The sequence below is a fragment of the Chelon labrosus genome (assembly GCF_963514085.1).
Source record: "Chelon labrosus genome assembly, chromosome: 19".
NCBI classification, from domain to species: Eukaryota; Metazoa; Chordata; class Actinopteri; order Mugiliformes; family Mugilidae; genus Chelon; species Chelon labrosus.
This window is the reverse complement of record NC_140352.1, coordinates 20,702,981-20,716,831: the sequence shown is the minus strand read 5'-3', so window position 1 is coordinate 20,716,831 and position 13,851 is coordinate 20,702,981. Positions and strand designations below refer to the sequence as shown.

The window sequence follows — 13,851 nt, the reverse complement described above, 5'->3', positions numbered from 1 at the left end:
CCACAGAATCACCAATCATTACTAGCAGTAATAAAATATATGTTGTAAAAACATAATAATAATTAAAAAAAAAAAACCTTTACAAAACATATGTAGTTTAATAAGAGTGTGTGGTACTTTTACCTGATATGAAAATAAATCACACTGTAAAAATTTCTTGAGGATATGTCAAGGGATCTGTTGATACCACTCTTGTATCGTACGATAAATGCAAAGCTACATCAGCAAATTGTCATCTTAGTTTAGCATGAAGACTTTTACGACTTTGCCGTGTGTAAGTTTAAGTGTGAAGAACATGAGGCCACAGACAAGGATGTCACACAAATCAGTTCAAGGGAGAAGATTGGTTTGGGTTAGTTATGTTCCTTCCTATGTGATGTCAACAACTTGGTACATTTCTGGCTAAGCTAAGCTAAGTGGTTGATGACTCGACTCTCGTATTCCTCATATTTATCATTCAGATTTGCGAACAATATCTGTCTTCTCCTCTACAAGACAGCAAAACAAAATCACTTAATTTGACGGTATTTTCTGTATTTTTAAACTCTTCACAAGGAAGCAAGTTTTTACAGAGCAATTCAGCTTTGCCAAGCATCAGTTACAGACAGCATGTTATGGCAGTTGTCTGTGTCTACATTTTCTGGTATTCACTTCTGCAGCCAGCGGAACACATCTAAAGCCCACTAAGTATTAAAAGAAACTGCAAAATTGTTCGCAAACTCTTGTTGATCCTTTGGTCGTTAGGGGCGGTAATTGCAAGATTAGTCGGTCGCCATAAGGCACAAGATAAAGTGTCAAAAACTGGATCAGTTGTTGGTCATCTTGTTGTGTTCCTCATTTCTCCCACCAACATTAAAGCTCAACAGGTTTAGTCAGCCCATTAATCTCATAAAAGTGTAAGAGCCTTTTCACCACCACCTCATTCTCTTGCCTCTCCACCTTAACACACTCTCACTCACGCTTCTCCTCTTGAACTGCTCAGGGGTGTCATCAGTCTCTCCCGAACTCCTTGCTCACAGGAGGGTGTGGGTGACTTGAGTGCCAGGAAAGCTTTGAATAACAGAGAGAGGGGAGAAATAAAAGGAATAAGCCCCACAAGCCCTCAGTCTTCCAGCAGCGAAGAGGAGACACAGGAATAACCATGCCTGAGCCAGTCCCTGAAGGTATGCAGATGCTTTTTGTAACACCATAATTCCTCGTAATTAGTCTGGATTTCAGTGCCAGTGTTGATGCTTGAGTTTAGCCTGGTTTAGTTCGAGGTACAGAATATTAACTTGAAATAGATACAACAACAGTAAATACCAAAGAATGTTTTTTTAAATAAATATATTTTTGAGAAAATATGATATAATCAATAGAAATGGTAAATAGGATCTAATGACATAAGATACAAGCATATGATATCATTAATTTTAAAACATTATGTGAGAGGAGTGATGAGCTTCACAGGGTTCAGGTTATACTCCATGTGACTCTCTCTCAGCAGGAGCAGACAGCTATAGAGATGGTAAAATATCAAATGACCTCATGGAGAACCTTAACTAATATACATGTTTATTTTGCTGGCAGTTTCTCACAATCTTGTCCAGTTTGGGGGAAACTTTAATAATTACTGTTAGAAACGATAGGTGGGATAGACAGAGTCAAATATGAAGGAAAAACTGTTGCTAATGTATTTTGCCTGTTTGTCGCCATTAATAATCATATAGTTATTACATCAATGGGGTCAGTAAGCTAATGACATCAGTGCAGTGTGCCTTCTCATTGACTAAATTCCAAAGCAGCCAGAAACAATTGTAGTAAATTAGCTTTAGTAACACCACTGCATCTGTACATGTGTGCTGTCAGGAAGATGAGCTCATGTTACTGTAACTCACTAGTAACACATTAGCTGAGAAGATACTTCATAGTCGCTTTTTTTTTTTCAATTTTTTAACCAAACCAGTGTTATTGCTCTACTAAAATCAAACAATTAAAATTAAAAATATCACTTCTCTCCTAATATGTCACCTGAAAGTATCAATCTTGACAGTTTTCCACCGACTGTTAAATCATCATCCGACGATATTTGATGGATTTAAAGATGTTTATCAGTGAGTGTCTAGCACTTACTATTTCTCAAAAGTAAAAACAAGACAACAGTCATTTTTGGCAGTCTTTAATATCAGATCAGTTTGAAATATTTCAGGGTGTGATAAAACAACAAGCAGCCACAGTGAGCTGCTAGATGAAGAGCCGCATTCGACAGGCTGCACACCTCCGTCTTAACAGTGACATAGCCTCCTTTAATTGTGCCCAGCTCTTAGCATACTCATTGGCTACTTTGCATGTGTGGTGTAAAATCAGAACATGTTTAATCACAGAATGACAGAAAAAAAGGCCAGTTATAGTCTGCCTTCTTTATCAAAGTGACTGTAGTTTGTTTTACTGCCCTCTATTATTAAAACACAACTGCTATTACATCAGTGACCACAAGTGTCGCCAAATCAACCAGGACTGAAATGTATTCAAGATTGCCACTTTAAATCACTGAGCTGATGATACAAACCTAAGATTAGAGAGTGACACAGCAGACGAGTCAGTCGGGACAGCTGAGCTTTATAGCCGTGCGATCGCACAGAGGAGTGTTGAGCCTTTCAAACCGCTTCATCCAATTTCCACACTGACCATGTTGTGATAGTCAATGTAAAAGGCTTTACTGGAGTTGTTAGCACATTGTTCCTAGTCCTTCTTTGCAATATTTGATTCTTTTCCTTTGCATCTGTCTTCCCCTGAAATCTTTTTACAGATCTCAGCCAGGCCCTTTTTTATTTTTATCTCAGAAACCTAACCCAGCACAACATTTATTCACCATATTCAGCCTCAGTGTTTATTGGAGTGATATGGATACAATTCCGCTTTGCCTTCTCTATGTCTGCACCACCCACCGCTCTGTCTTTGCAAGCCAAACTCAGCTTCAAGGCTTTTAGTATGAAGCTTTAGATAGCCAGTCATGGTTTAGTTTGTTTCTCTACTTGGTGTTTTTTTTTTTGTTTTTTTAGCAATACTTAATATTTACTAAACACAGCTCTGCAACTACAGTATATATGTCCGATAACAATCCCATGAGAAAGTAGTGGCAGCCTTTTTACGTATAGTGTAACACCACTTTTTTGCAAAAATATGAATTATTCTCTGTTTTTTTAAAAATAGGAGTCAGAGGGTTTTCTGCACTGCTTAACTTAGTAGCTTCATGGAATACGACCTCAACTAGCAGCTAAAATTACTCTCTGCTAAGCCTTGACCTTTTTCCACTTTGTTTTTTTCCCTTTTAAGTTCATAGAGTTTTCCACACCCTAATGTATCAGGTTGTGCTGTAACACTTTTGCAGGCACAGTGGAGATAAATCATTACGCAATACGTCACTTTCACCCAGAAAGTTCCTTCTTGGTCACCAGGCCCGATGCTCCCTGCTGAATGTGGCACTGCTCCCATACAGTCAATCAAGCATATGACAGCTTTCTAGTCGGTGGTTGGAAGCGATAGGATTCATGGTCGTAATTGCTTTCATCGCTGTGTCCTGATGAAACACTATAAGGGCGAGTTGAAGCAAAACTGCTCTGTGAAGTTCCTCCAGTCCCTGAGAGCTGTTTATCTTCTTTGGGATACAAAAACCTCCACATAAAATGATGAAATGATTAATTATTTCTCAGTGAGTGAACGACAATAAATTAATTTGTGATGCCAAAAATAAATAAAAAAATCTCCTGTCTCTTCCGTGTTGAGTGGCAGGTCTTTAATTTACTTTTTAAAAAAATCATGGTTGGTTGGTTCCAGTCCTAACTCAGGCCTTTCAACTATGTAAAATCAGTTATGGGATGAAAATGCAGATTGTTCCCATTGGTTGTAGACTACTGTTTTCGAAGCTTTAAATTTGACATTTAGTGCTGTCGTCGTGTTTTTATGGAGTTCAAAGTGATGACAATTAAACAAGAGGAGGGGGGGGTTCTGACTGAGAACCCAAAGACATATCTCTTTAAGGCCTAATATCTACTTCATACTAGTATTAAACTCAAAAACACACGGCTAAGTAGCTAATGACACCATAATTACTTGAGAAAGCATTTTAGCTTAGTGATTTAGTGTTTAGTATTATTGTTTTAATTTCACATTAGCTTCATGTTTTAAACCACGTTCATGGTGGCCGCGTCCTGCTTTTATATACAGTCAGTGTCTAAACATTACAAGTACAGACAAAATACAGTCACATATGTTTGCTTATAGCAGATCCAATGACCATGCAGTCATGCTTTATGTGTTCAGATAACTTCATAAATATTCAGTTGCATATTGCCTACTGACACTTAGAGACCCTCGAAGGGTTGTTAAGGTCAGGCTACCTAATACCTGCCATAATGTCTGGGCCTTTACACACACAGTAAATCAGACTGTCAGTACTTTTGAAGGAGTAAACAAACAGTGAGGTGAAGACCTGCAGTACTTTAACTGAAAGCAAAAACACTCTTGAAGGCAGAAAAATGACATGTTACAGAATGTTTTCTTTACGAGTGAAGCTAAAGCAGTTGAGCAGATAAAAAAAAAGGAGGACAAATATATAGAATATATAGTACTACAGGGATCCTGCATCCACTGTTTGACAAACATAAATGAAAGGAAGTTTCTTTTTATTTATATCTTTGCGCCCAACAAGCATAACTTCACACAAATTATACGGCTCTATGTATGAAACCACAGACGGTCTCATTTAAAGTGTGAGGAGCAGCTGTTCAGAAGTTCATTACCCTGCTTTATCACAAACTTGTTGAAGATGATCAAGATTCTTGCCCCGAGTGGATTGACTTAGCAGATGCTGGTGGAGATTTACACTCAATGCAGGTGTTAAACCCTCTTACAGCGAGTAGGAAGTATTCATACCGAAGACTTTCTGTGCTGAGCAGCATTTCTGTATGTGTGTCTGCTGGATAACGTTATGTTGAAAAAATAAACTTTTAGGCTTTTCTCACATATTTTCCATATCTTCACTGCTGGACAAAACCAAATGTCTTTTTTTTTGTGTGTGACATAAAGTAAATCCGGTGTCATTTCACGACACCTATTTTAGACAATCCCCAAGTGAACAGTAAAGTGCACAAGGTCAAGTTGACTATTCAAAGAAACTGTCTGCAGCTCAAGAGCATGTGGCATGACTTCAGGGGGGTCATAAGACACCATCCCTGGCCTTTACCAGCTACTGCCACTGACCCCTAAACAGATACTTGGGTAGCTGGGTATATTATATGCCTCTATTTCAGTTGAGAATTTCCAATTACCAGATTTAAACTTCAACAATACTTCCACACTCCCACACGCCTCTGAAGCTCAAATTTAGCCCCAGAACTTAGTCTTCTAGATCAAGATATCAAAAAAATTAAAATTAAAAAAATGTGTGCCAGAGTGTGTGCCAGAGGTTGTGCAGCTTAGCGGAAATTTCAGAAGTGGCCTGTATATAAAATGTATCCTCTTTCCTGGCAGGCTGTATTTTAGATTTATGGTTGAAGATCACTCGCCTCACTGTGAAATCAGATTCCTGAACGGCATCAGTCGAAGGCAAACACACAAATAAGACACGCAATATAACATTTAAATACCGTAAACTAGGTGTGATTTAAAAGAAAGAATAATCGTCTGTTGAAATCCTTAAAGATAAAGAATAGAGGAGAAATATTCATCAACATATAAACAGAAATGTATGTCTATGCATATGTTTTGTTGCTAATGAGGGGTAATCGATAAGTTCTTGGCCGAAAGGAGTCAATTTTAGAAAACCTAGCACCTTTTGTTTTTAACAATTTTCTTTCAGCAGCCCACTCTTTATAGGCTATCGTACCCCTAAAAGGTTCTTTATATACGGTACATCAAGCTCAAAGTGACCACAGTTGGACGACAGGGAGGAGCTGGAGATGAGTGAGAGGTGGATTTGGCTGTGTGCCCAAGTCATGTTAATCAGACCGGACATGTCAATCCAGCTAGGGATGCCCCAAAACATACTTCTCATGGAATTATATTCAAAAGTACCAAAGAAGAGAGAATTTAGCCATAATGATAATAACTTGTAGATATTGATTTAGTGTTTTATAAGGTTAGTTGACATTTCCGAATAAAGGACACGTCGGCATGTCGTCCATTTACTGAGGATATTCTGTGTCTAACAGAAATAGATAAAAAGGATAAATGAGACAGAAAAATAGGGATTCGTGACAGAAGTTTAAGGGGAGGAAGAGGAGAAGAGAGCAACAAGCAGATAAATTCATATATGCATGTGAGCATGGAAAATATTTAGACTTATATTTATACTGCAGAAGCCTAGAAACCAGCCCTAATTTCCCCTGCTCACAAAAGTTTTGTGCGTGAACGTTGGTCTGGAATCACGCTGTTGGGAACTGATCACGCCCCAGCAGATCTGCCAGACCAGTCTTTTTTTTTTTTTTTCATCCTTCTAAATTTAGAAGTCGCCCCTTGTATGTACTGAATATCTGAGCAGAGTATGTGTTGCATGTTTCTGATAATTTTCTTGTTTGTGTTTCACAGACAAACCAGCCGGAGAGGGTAAGTCAGCCGCCCCACAGCATTTGCCTACTGACCCTTTGTGTGTGCCTTACATTATCGCTCAGCGACGTGATTACAGCTCTCACATTTTCACTAGAACGTCATGTCAAGTGCCTGTGCCAGGCGAACATATGCCCCAACTTCTAATGGCGTGCAATCAGCATGCTCTGTATTCCTTATTCATAAACCTTCTGTCAGTAGAGCATCTGTATTTTATTCATGTATGCCAATATGCTGCTGTATCGGCAGCCATAAAGCCGCTGACGGGTTATTTAATTTTACCTTCTAGGCATTTCACAGAGAATCTGTTTTACCATACATTACAAGATCACTGAAGCTGTTTACTCAACTGTCCACAAATTATATAGCTACACAGATGGTGCTCTGAGAAAAATGCTTTGGTGTCCACAAGCCAAGCTAGAGAGTGGCCATGTGATACTGGTCTGACTTTTCAGGTGTTCCACACTAATGAAAGGCATTCGCTCAGCTGTTGGAGTGTCTCTTATATTTGTTTTCCAATGGGGCTACCATGGGATTACTTTTCATTTGCAATGCCTAACAAAGATCTCCTAATTTAAGCCCCAGCGGAGGCAGCTGAAGAGGGTGAGGGACAATGTTTTTCTTTTGTTTTTTTGTTTTTTTTTGCGAGTGATTCAAAGCATTTATACGTCCTTAATATCGCACATGGAGTGGGTTTGAGTTGAACTGAGTGTTAAAAAAAATGCATTTGAACTAATCAGTCAGGGTAATTATCTGAATAATACAGAACAAGTGGTTTTTGCTATAGATGATAAGTTGAGCAATTACTGAGTCAAGACGTTAGGCCCGTAAGTCAATCATGAGACAACACGGAGCTGCTGAAGGGAATAATGCAATCATTATGCCACTCTCATTCAGCGTGTTTGCATTTCTTAGCTGGCCTGAAGCATGCGCCACTTGCGCTAGCTAAGACCTCGCCTAGAGTGTGTGTTAAACAACTTCATCATCACAATGAACCACTCTGATGTCAGAAATCTTGATCTCACGTTTTCTGAACAAGTATGCGCTATGTATTATTGCATCAAACTGAATCCCTCATGTCCTTTTGTTTTTGTGTGTGTGCTGATGACAAGTTTGAACGGGATTAATGCTCTTGTTTCCTTGTTGATGTTGATTTTATTTTATTTTTTTTGCATGTATACAATATATCTGTAAAGAAATATGTATGAAGGTTACAAGAAAAGCCGTTGCTGTGTATCTTTACTGCATACTCTGACTGCCTGCAGCTGGATCCATTTCCTCATATCAGTGTTTGCCACAGTGACCTTTGGGTAACATTTCACTGCAGGCATGTGAAGTGAAAGAAAATATCTTTAAGTGTTTGCCGTTTAAGTATTTTTTTTATTATTATTATTCTTTTCCTTGCAACACTCCTAAATATAAATATTTTCTGGGTCTCTGCATCTTTGTGCTTTATATCTCTTAGCCACAACTTTCACTTGACAAACCATAGCCAGACGAATATGGAAGGCACCGCTTAGTATCAGGGAATAATGTTTGCACTTTCTATCGCAACTAAATCCAGAGAATAATTCCAGTCTAAAGCGGAATCCGAAGCTAATTTCTATTTATATTCCTTAGATGCACCCCCCGCAGATGGAGGTAAGGCAGAATCCTGTGAATGAATTGCCCCTGTAATCCATGTAATGTATTCACATACGTCTACATACATGTGCCACACGGTGTGAAAATGACAATGCCTGCATGGCTCTTGGATGTTTTATAAACTTTTCAGGTCTGTCTCAGGTGACCTACATAATCTTTTGTGGTGAATAAATGTGTTACTTGATATGTACAAGAGGCATTGCAGTCAGTAACGGCTGTGTTACTAGTATGACATAGATAACAGGATTATTAATTTTACATTGAATGTCTTTTGGTGCCCCCCCCGACTGATATATACATATACTGTACTTTATAGTATATGTTATGTGTGACCGTAACTGTCATTTGGTTTTACAGTACTGAATCTGCAACATAGAGTTTTGTTTTTCCAAGCACTTCTAAGGATTTTATGTTCTGTTTCCTGTGTGTTTCTGCTGTAAGTGAGATATTTATTGTTATACCATGGTTTGGGTCAATACTCCATTCTGATTGGCTGCAGGGTGTCCATTATTTGCTGGTATTGTAAGCCCATTAAGTGGTGGAACTGTTTGTTCACCGTTCTAAACGAATGCCCTGGCTCAGGCTGTATCTGAGGTGGGTAACCATAGCAACGCCTGCACAACAGCATAGCAATGACGCATTGGTCATTAAAAGCCTCCGTTTGCGATTTATTGCAGCGCGTTAATAATATAACGTTTAATCCTTCAGTGCCTCATCTTCTGGATAGCACATCGCCTACTGTTAAACACAGTTGTTGTAATAGATAACTGCGGCCTGAATCTATTGATAGTCACATATCACATACTTTGAATGACCATCTCACATCCATTTTGTTATTTAACTTGCTATTCCAGGCTGCACACGTGGCCTACCAAATTAATCGTCTTTTATATTTATATTTTATTACTTGGATAGTGACCATGGTATAATCAGGATAATGCCCAAAATCCATCCACTGTCAGGGATGAATGGCCTCCACGTCATCCATTAATTCCTGAGTATAGACACCTTGTTGAGCATTATGAGTTTTATTTAACATGTGACTTGTGTACGGTGGATTGAATGTCCTGACAAAATGTGGTACTGCATGAATGTAATGTGGTACTGCATGAATGTCCTGACAAAATGTGGCACTGCATGGTGCTTCTGTTGTAGCCGGGTTCGTCGGTCTCTTCCGCAACTGTATACCTTTCTGTGCAACGACAAGCATTTGCTTCCTAGCTGCTTTTTTCAGTTCCGTTTGCTTCCTTGTCTGCAGCAGAATCAGACGCTGATGGGGATGGTAAGAACTGAGCGACACTGATATTGGCGTGCCTGTTGGTGGTTTACTTTTTGCGTCTCCACACTGTTCAGTTTGAGTGCTAACATTATCTTGGGTGTAAATTTGGTATTATGTGCTAGTCAAGATGTCACATAATATATGAAGTGTTAAATGGAGCTGGGTACATGTTATTATTTGAAATTGCTTTGACTACTTTGGTTTGGACTGATTAAAAAAAAAATTACACTATTTATAGCATTTTTATATACAAAAGTGGATGTTTACCAAATGTCATATTTCATTATGAGCTTTTTTGGGCTCAAAATCTTAAGATTTTGTATAACCTCACTGTCATCTGTTTGTGAAAAAAAAGATTAGGATTCAGACTGTGTAGTATTCAAAGGATTTACTATCAATCTAGTGTTCATAATTCTTTTTTTATGGTCTGGAACTACAAATGGTTGAGTTAATGTTTGTTTAGAACGAGCTCTTCTCTAACAAAGAAGCAGGTTCTCTTCCTGTCGGCCATGTTGTACTGCCATGTTTGTACAGTAGTGGCTATAGAGAGGATCTTTCAAGTTTACACATGAAACTGACTGACAGCCAAAATAGGTTCTACATTTCAATCGAACCTCATGGCTGTCAATAAATTTAACACACTGGTCATTTAAAGCCTTCATCACTATAGAGATGTTAGATTTAAATTCCCCATAGACCTTGCAGCTTGTTGCAACTCAGTAGTGGCTAACCCTGGAGTAATTCACACCTCACGCGTACAGCCCACCAGATCTTTGGCTCTGACAAAGAAAACAAAGAGGTAGTTCAGTGCAGGATGCTATCCTTGTCTTGTTCACCTGCTGTGTACCCAACTGCTGGTATCCTCAGATGCTGCCAGACGAATTATTCTGTTTATGTTCTTTTAGAGGAACAGAATTTATTTGGTGTCCTGTCCACCCCATCTGTGACCTATGATACCAGCTCTCTTTAACTTCTGCCCTTCGGGCAATTTAAACAATGAGTGGAAACACGGCTGTGGTTCATGTGCAACGCTCATCTTGCAACAATGGCAGCTGTTGCTGTTCACATACCAAGTGTCATCTGATGTGACGACACGTTTTACGGTTGCTTCTCAATGCAACATTACAGAGCGTCCAAGCACTGAAGTCATCCAATAAATCGTCAGAGTCTGTGCCTCCCGAAGAGCGCAAATCCTGTATACGGCGCCAAGTCGTCTTTGAAATTGTGTGTTATGGCCATGGAGTGTGATTCCCAAGTCCTGAGACTGCATTTTATTGGCTTTACAAGTGAAATTCAAGAGCGGTTGTTCATGTTATGAAGCTGTCCCTGACTCCTGTGGTCTTTCAGGGCCACAGCTCCCGTATGAGCTGAACGTCTGGTCTATTTTGACCGACTGTGGAGTCTGGATGGAGGTGGGTTATGGAAGTGTCAAGGCGTCAGGCGGGTGAAGGCTGCTAATTCCTTGTGGTGCCTTTCAAATATGTGTGAAATGCCCAGTACCTGCTGTGCCTGAGGGGGAAAACACAGACTTTAACAAGCTTTTCCTTTCCCCTCATGGACACCTGGGTTAGCTTGACAATAGGTGGTAGTGGCAACTGAGAACACATTATCACATGTTGAGAAGAGGTCTGTAGTTTAGGTGGGTAGACTGGAGAATGGGAGCATGGCCAAGATGACCAGAAAGATGGTGTTTCTTTTTGGGCTGCTGAGTGAGATGCAGATGATGGATTTGGGGGTATGCAGAGGAAAGGTGAGTAGCCACAGACTGATCCAAAGGTGACATAACTGTCTTGTGTCTTCACAACAAGGCTGTCATGGAGGAGTGGTTGCCTGCTGAGCAGAAACTTGCCTGGCAAGCGAAGAAGGGGGGTGTCAGATCTCCAGGGTGAGGTCATCAAATGTTAAGTTTGGTTACTGCCCTGGATGTCACCTTCATCAATTCCTCGCAAGTTTAGTAATGCTTGTCCTGCAAGTTTTTCTATCGATTCCTGTCCATTTTTTTTTTTTTTTTCTGAGCATTTCTGAGTGCGCATCTCATCTGTGCCCATCACTGAATGTCAGACTGAGCAAGCTCTTCTGACTGTGGCAACATTAGCCCAGAGGGAGAAAAGGTGTACTGTGCAGATGATCCAGACAGGGCTCAGCATGTGCCGTGGAATACAAAACAGAAGAAAGATAAGTGTTGTGGTAGAGTGTGACCGGAGGAAAATCCGGAGAATGAATCAAAGAAGGAAATAAAGGCTGAGCAAGTGCAAACCATTTTATGAGGGAAAATGGAGCACTCTGTGGTTGTTACTCTCAGCCACGTTACCCCAAACAGTAGGAGCACAATTTCTCCTCATCATCAACCATGCGTCCAACAAGCTACATTTAGTATCAACATGACTACCAGGCTATGTCCTATCCAAGGTCCTACCTGAAGGAAATTCAGAGGGAAATCTGAGATGTACTTGGTACAAAACTCAGTCTTGACAGCCAGGTTGTATCACAAATACCCTGCCATTTATCTTAAGCTTCCAGAATGCCATTACAAAGTCATGTTTTTTCACACATTATGCTTGAGGAGCGAGCTTTGATGTATGAAATAAAACTCTGCAAAAGACCTAAAATCAAAAGTATTATTTTCGACCTGGTGAGGGTCCAAACATTGTCTCCTGGTGTTGCATGTAGCTTATGAATTGATTTTGGTGTGCAGGAACATAGTCTTGATATATGGCTTTAATTAGGAATCACATGCACACACGGTAGGAGGACAAGTTTCCTCCATACCATCAAATTTTGTTTCTATTTTTCAAGTCTGGCATTTGTTTGATCCACTGTCCTGACTCCAGAGTGGGTATTGCACCGCACTGCACTTGCTTTCCGTGTCTATTAGGATTGGAATTCCTGCGTGGGAAGTGCTTATCATACCAGGGCTGTTTAAAGCTATACCCACAGGGGTATAGTGTGTAGGGGGATTATCGTCACTTGGCCAACTGCAGTCTGTTTTAGGGCACTTAGCAATGTATTTCTGATGAATGTCAGCAAGAAGTTACTGCCAATTTGTTTAAAAACAACCTGAAATTCCTTCTTGACTATAGCTGCCTTGAGTTGAAGTATTCTCCATGCCATCTTGAAATTCAACAAACTTTGATGCTAATCATTGAAGTAACGTTAGATCAGTCCAAACTAAATGATCAAGGTAATTTCAAATAATTTATGACTAGTCTGATGATTAGACGCACAGCTATTAACACATTTCATCACTTCCTGTTTTGTTTGGTACCAGTCATGATCTTACCATCATGAAGAAAGCTGGTTGCGTTCCACCGTGTGGTGTGTCAGTGTAATAGTTGTGCAGAATAATCATTGTGTAAATGTCCACTCATCTTGTTTAACTCATGAGTTAACAATGACATAATACAGTATAACTTCTACATGTTAATTAAGAATATTTGTTATTCCTAGTTGCCGGAGAGGGTGATGGTAAGCTGGAGCCATAGCGCAGGACTGTGACAATCTGCTGCATGAACATGTGATGATATGTCAATGTGTGCATCCTATCTGTTAGTCAGTTTAGATTACTCAATATAAACTGAATTAAATTCTATTGTTTACTGAATTTAATTCAGTTCAAATGTGTAAAGAACCAGATATTCTCACTGTGGGAAATCTATGCAGTTGCTTGCATTGTACAGTAATACTTGACATAATGTGGGACTAATGCTAATTCCAAGTGTGCTTTGTTTATAGAGCGGTACGTAGAATGCTGACTACTGAACTGTGGTAGAAAGTGCTGATGTATAAGTGTCAACAGGTGCTTTGGCTAGAGGTGTTATACTTATCGCAGCCACAGTTCATTAAGACATTCTGGACCTTGTAATTACTGATAAAAATACTTTGCTGTTGCGATTATATATCAGCGGAATGTTTGCTTGCGTGAACACTTGGAAGACTTCATCTGCTATGAGTATGAGGGATAATAGTCCCTCTTGCTGCTTCAGGTGTCAGATACTGTCGGTGTCCATATAGTGTCCTGTTGCACAACGTAAACCTGTCCAACTTTGCAATGATATGACTGATTATGTTATATGCAGTTCTGGTATGGCTTTAAATAAATTGCATTATCAAATTCTAGTTCGTTTGAGTGAACATTTAATAGTTAATTGTCTACTGACAACTAACTGCTTAAGTACAGCGCAGCAGTCTCATGGCTTTTTAGCCTTAAAGACAAATGTTCTTTGTTCATTTATCATTTAGTGGTTGTGTATGTTTTGTTCTGTGTATGTTTTTTTTGCGTCAGCGCCTGTGTTCGACGAAAAGTGAATGAGTAACTGAAACGATTTTTTCTTCCTTCCTCTCAG

At 39.5% G+C, this 13,851-nt stretch overlaps 1 protein-coding gene across 1 annotated transcript in view; it reads left to right on the top strand.

Moving 5' to 3' along the window:
* Positions 1-13,851, top strand: part of LOC311504305 (myosin-binding protein C, fast-type-like) — a gene marked incomplete at its 5' end in the record, with an annotated part of 30,578 nt that overhangs the window by 7,473 nt on the left and 9,254 nt on the right. Inside the window, 2 exons of the mRNA XM_084567324.1 lie at positions 6,568-6,585; positions 13,241-13,244. Coding sequence (XP_084423450.1) covers positions 6,568-6,585; positions 13,241-13,244 — 22 coding nt within the window. The remainder of the gene's footprint in view (positions 1-6,567; positions 6,586-13,240; positions 13,245-13,851) is intronic.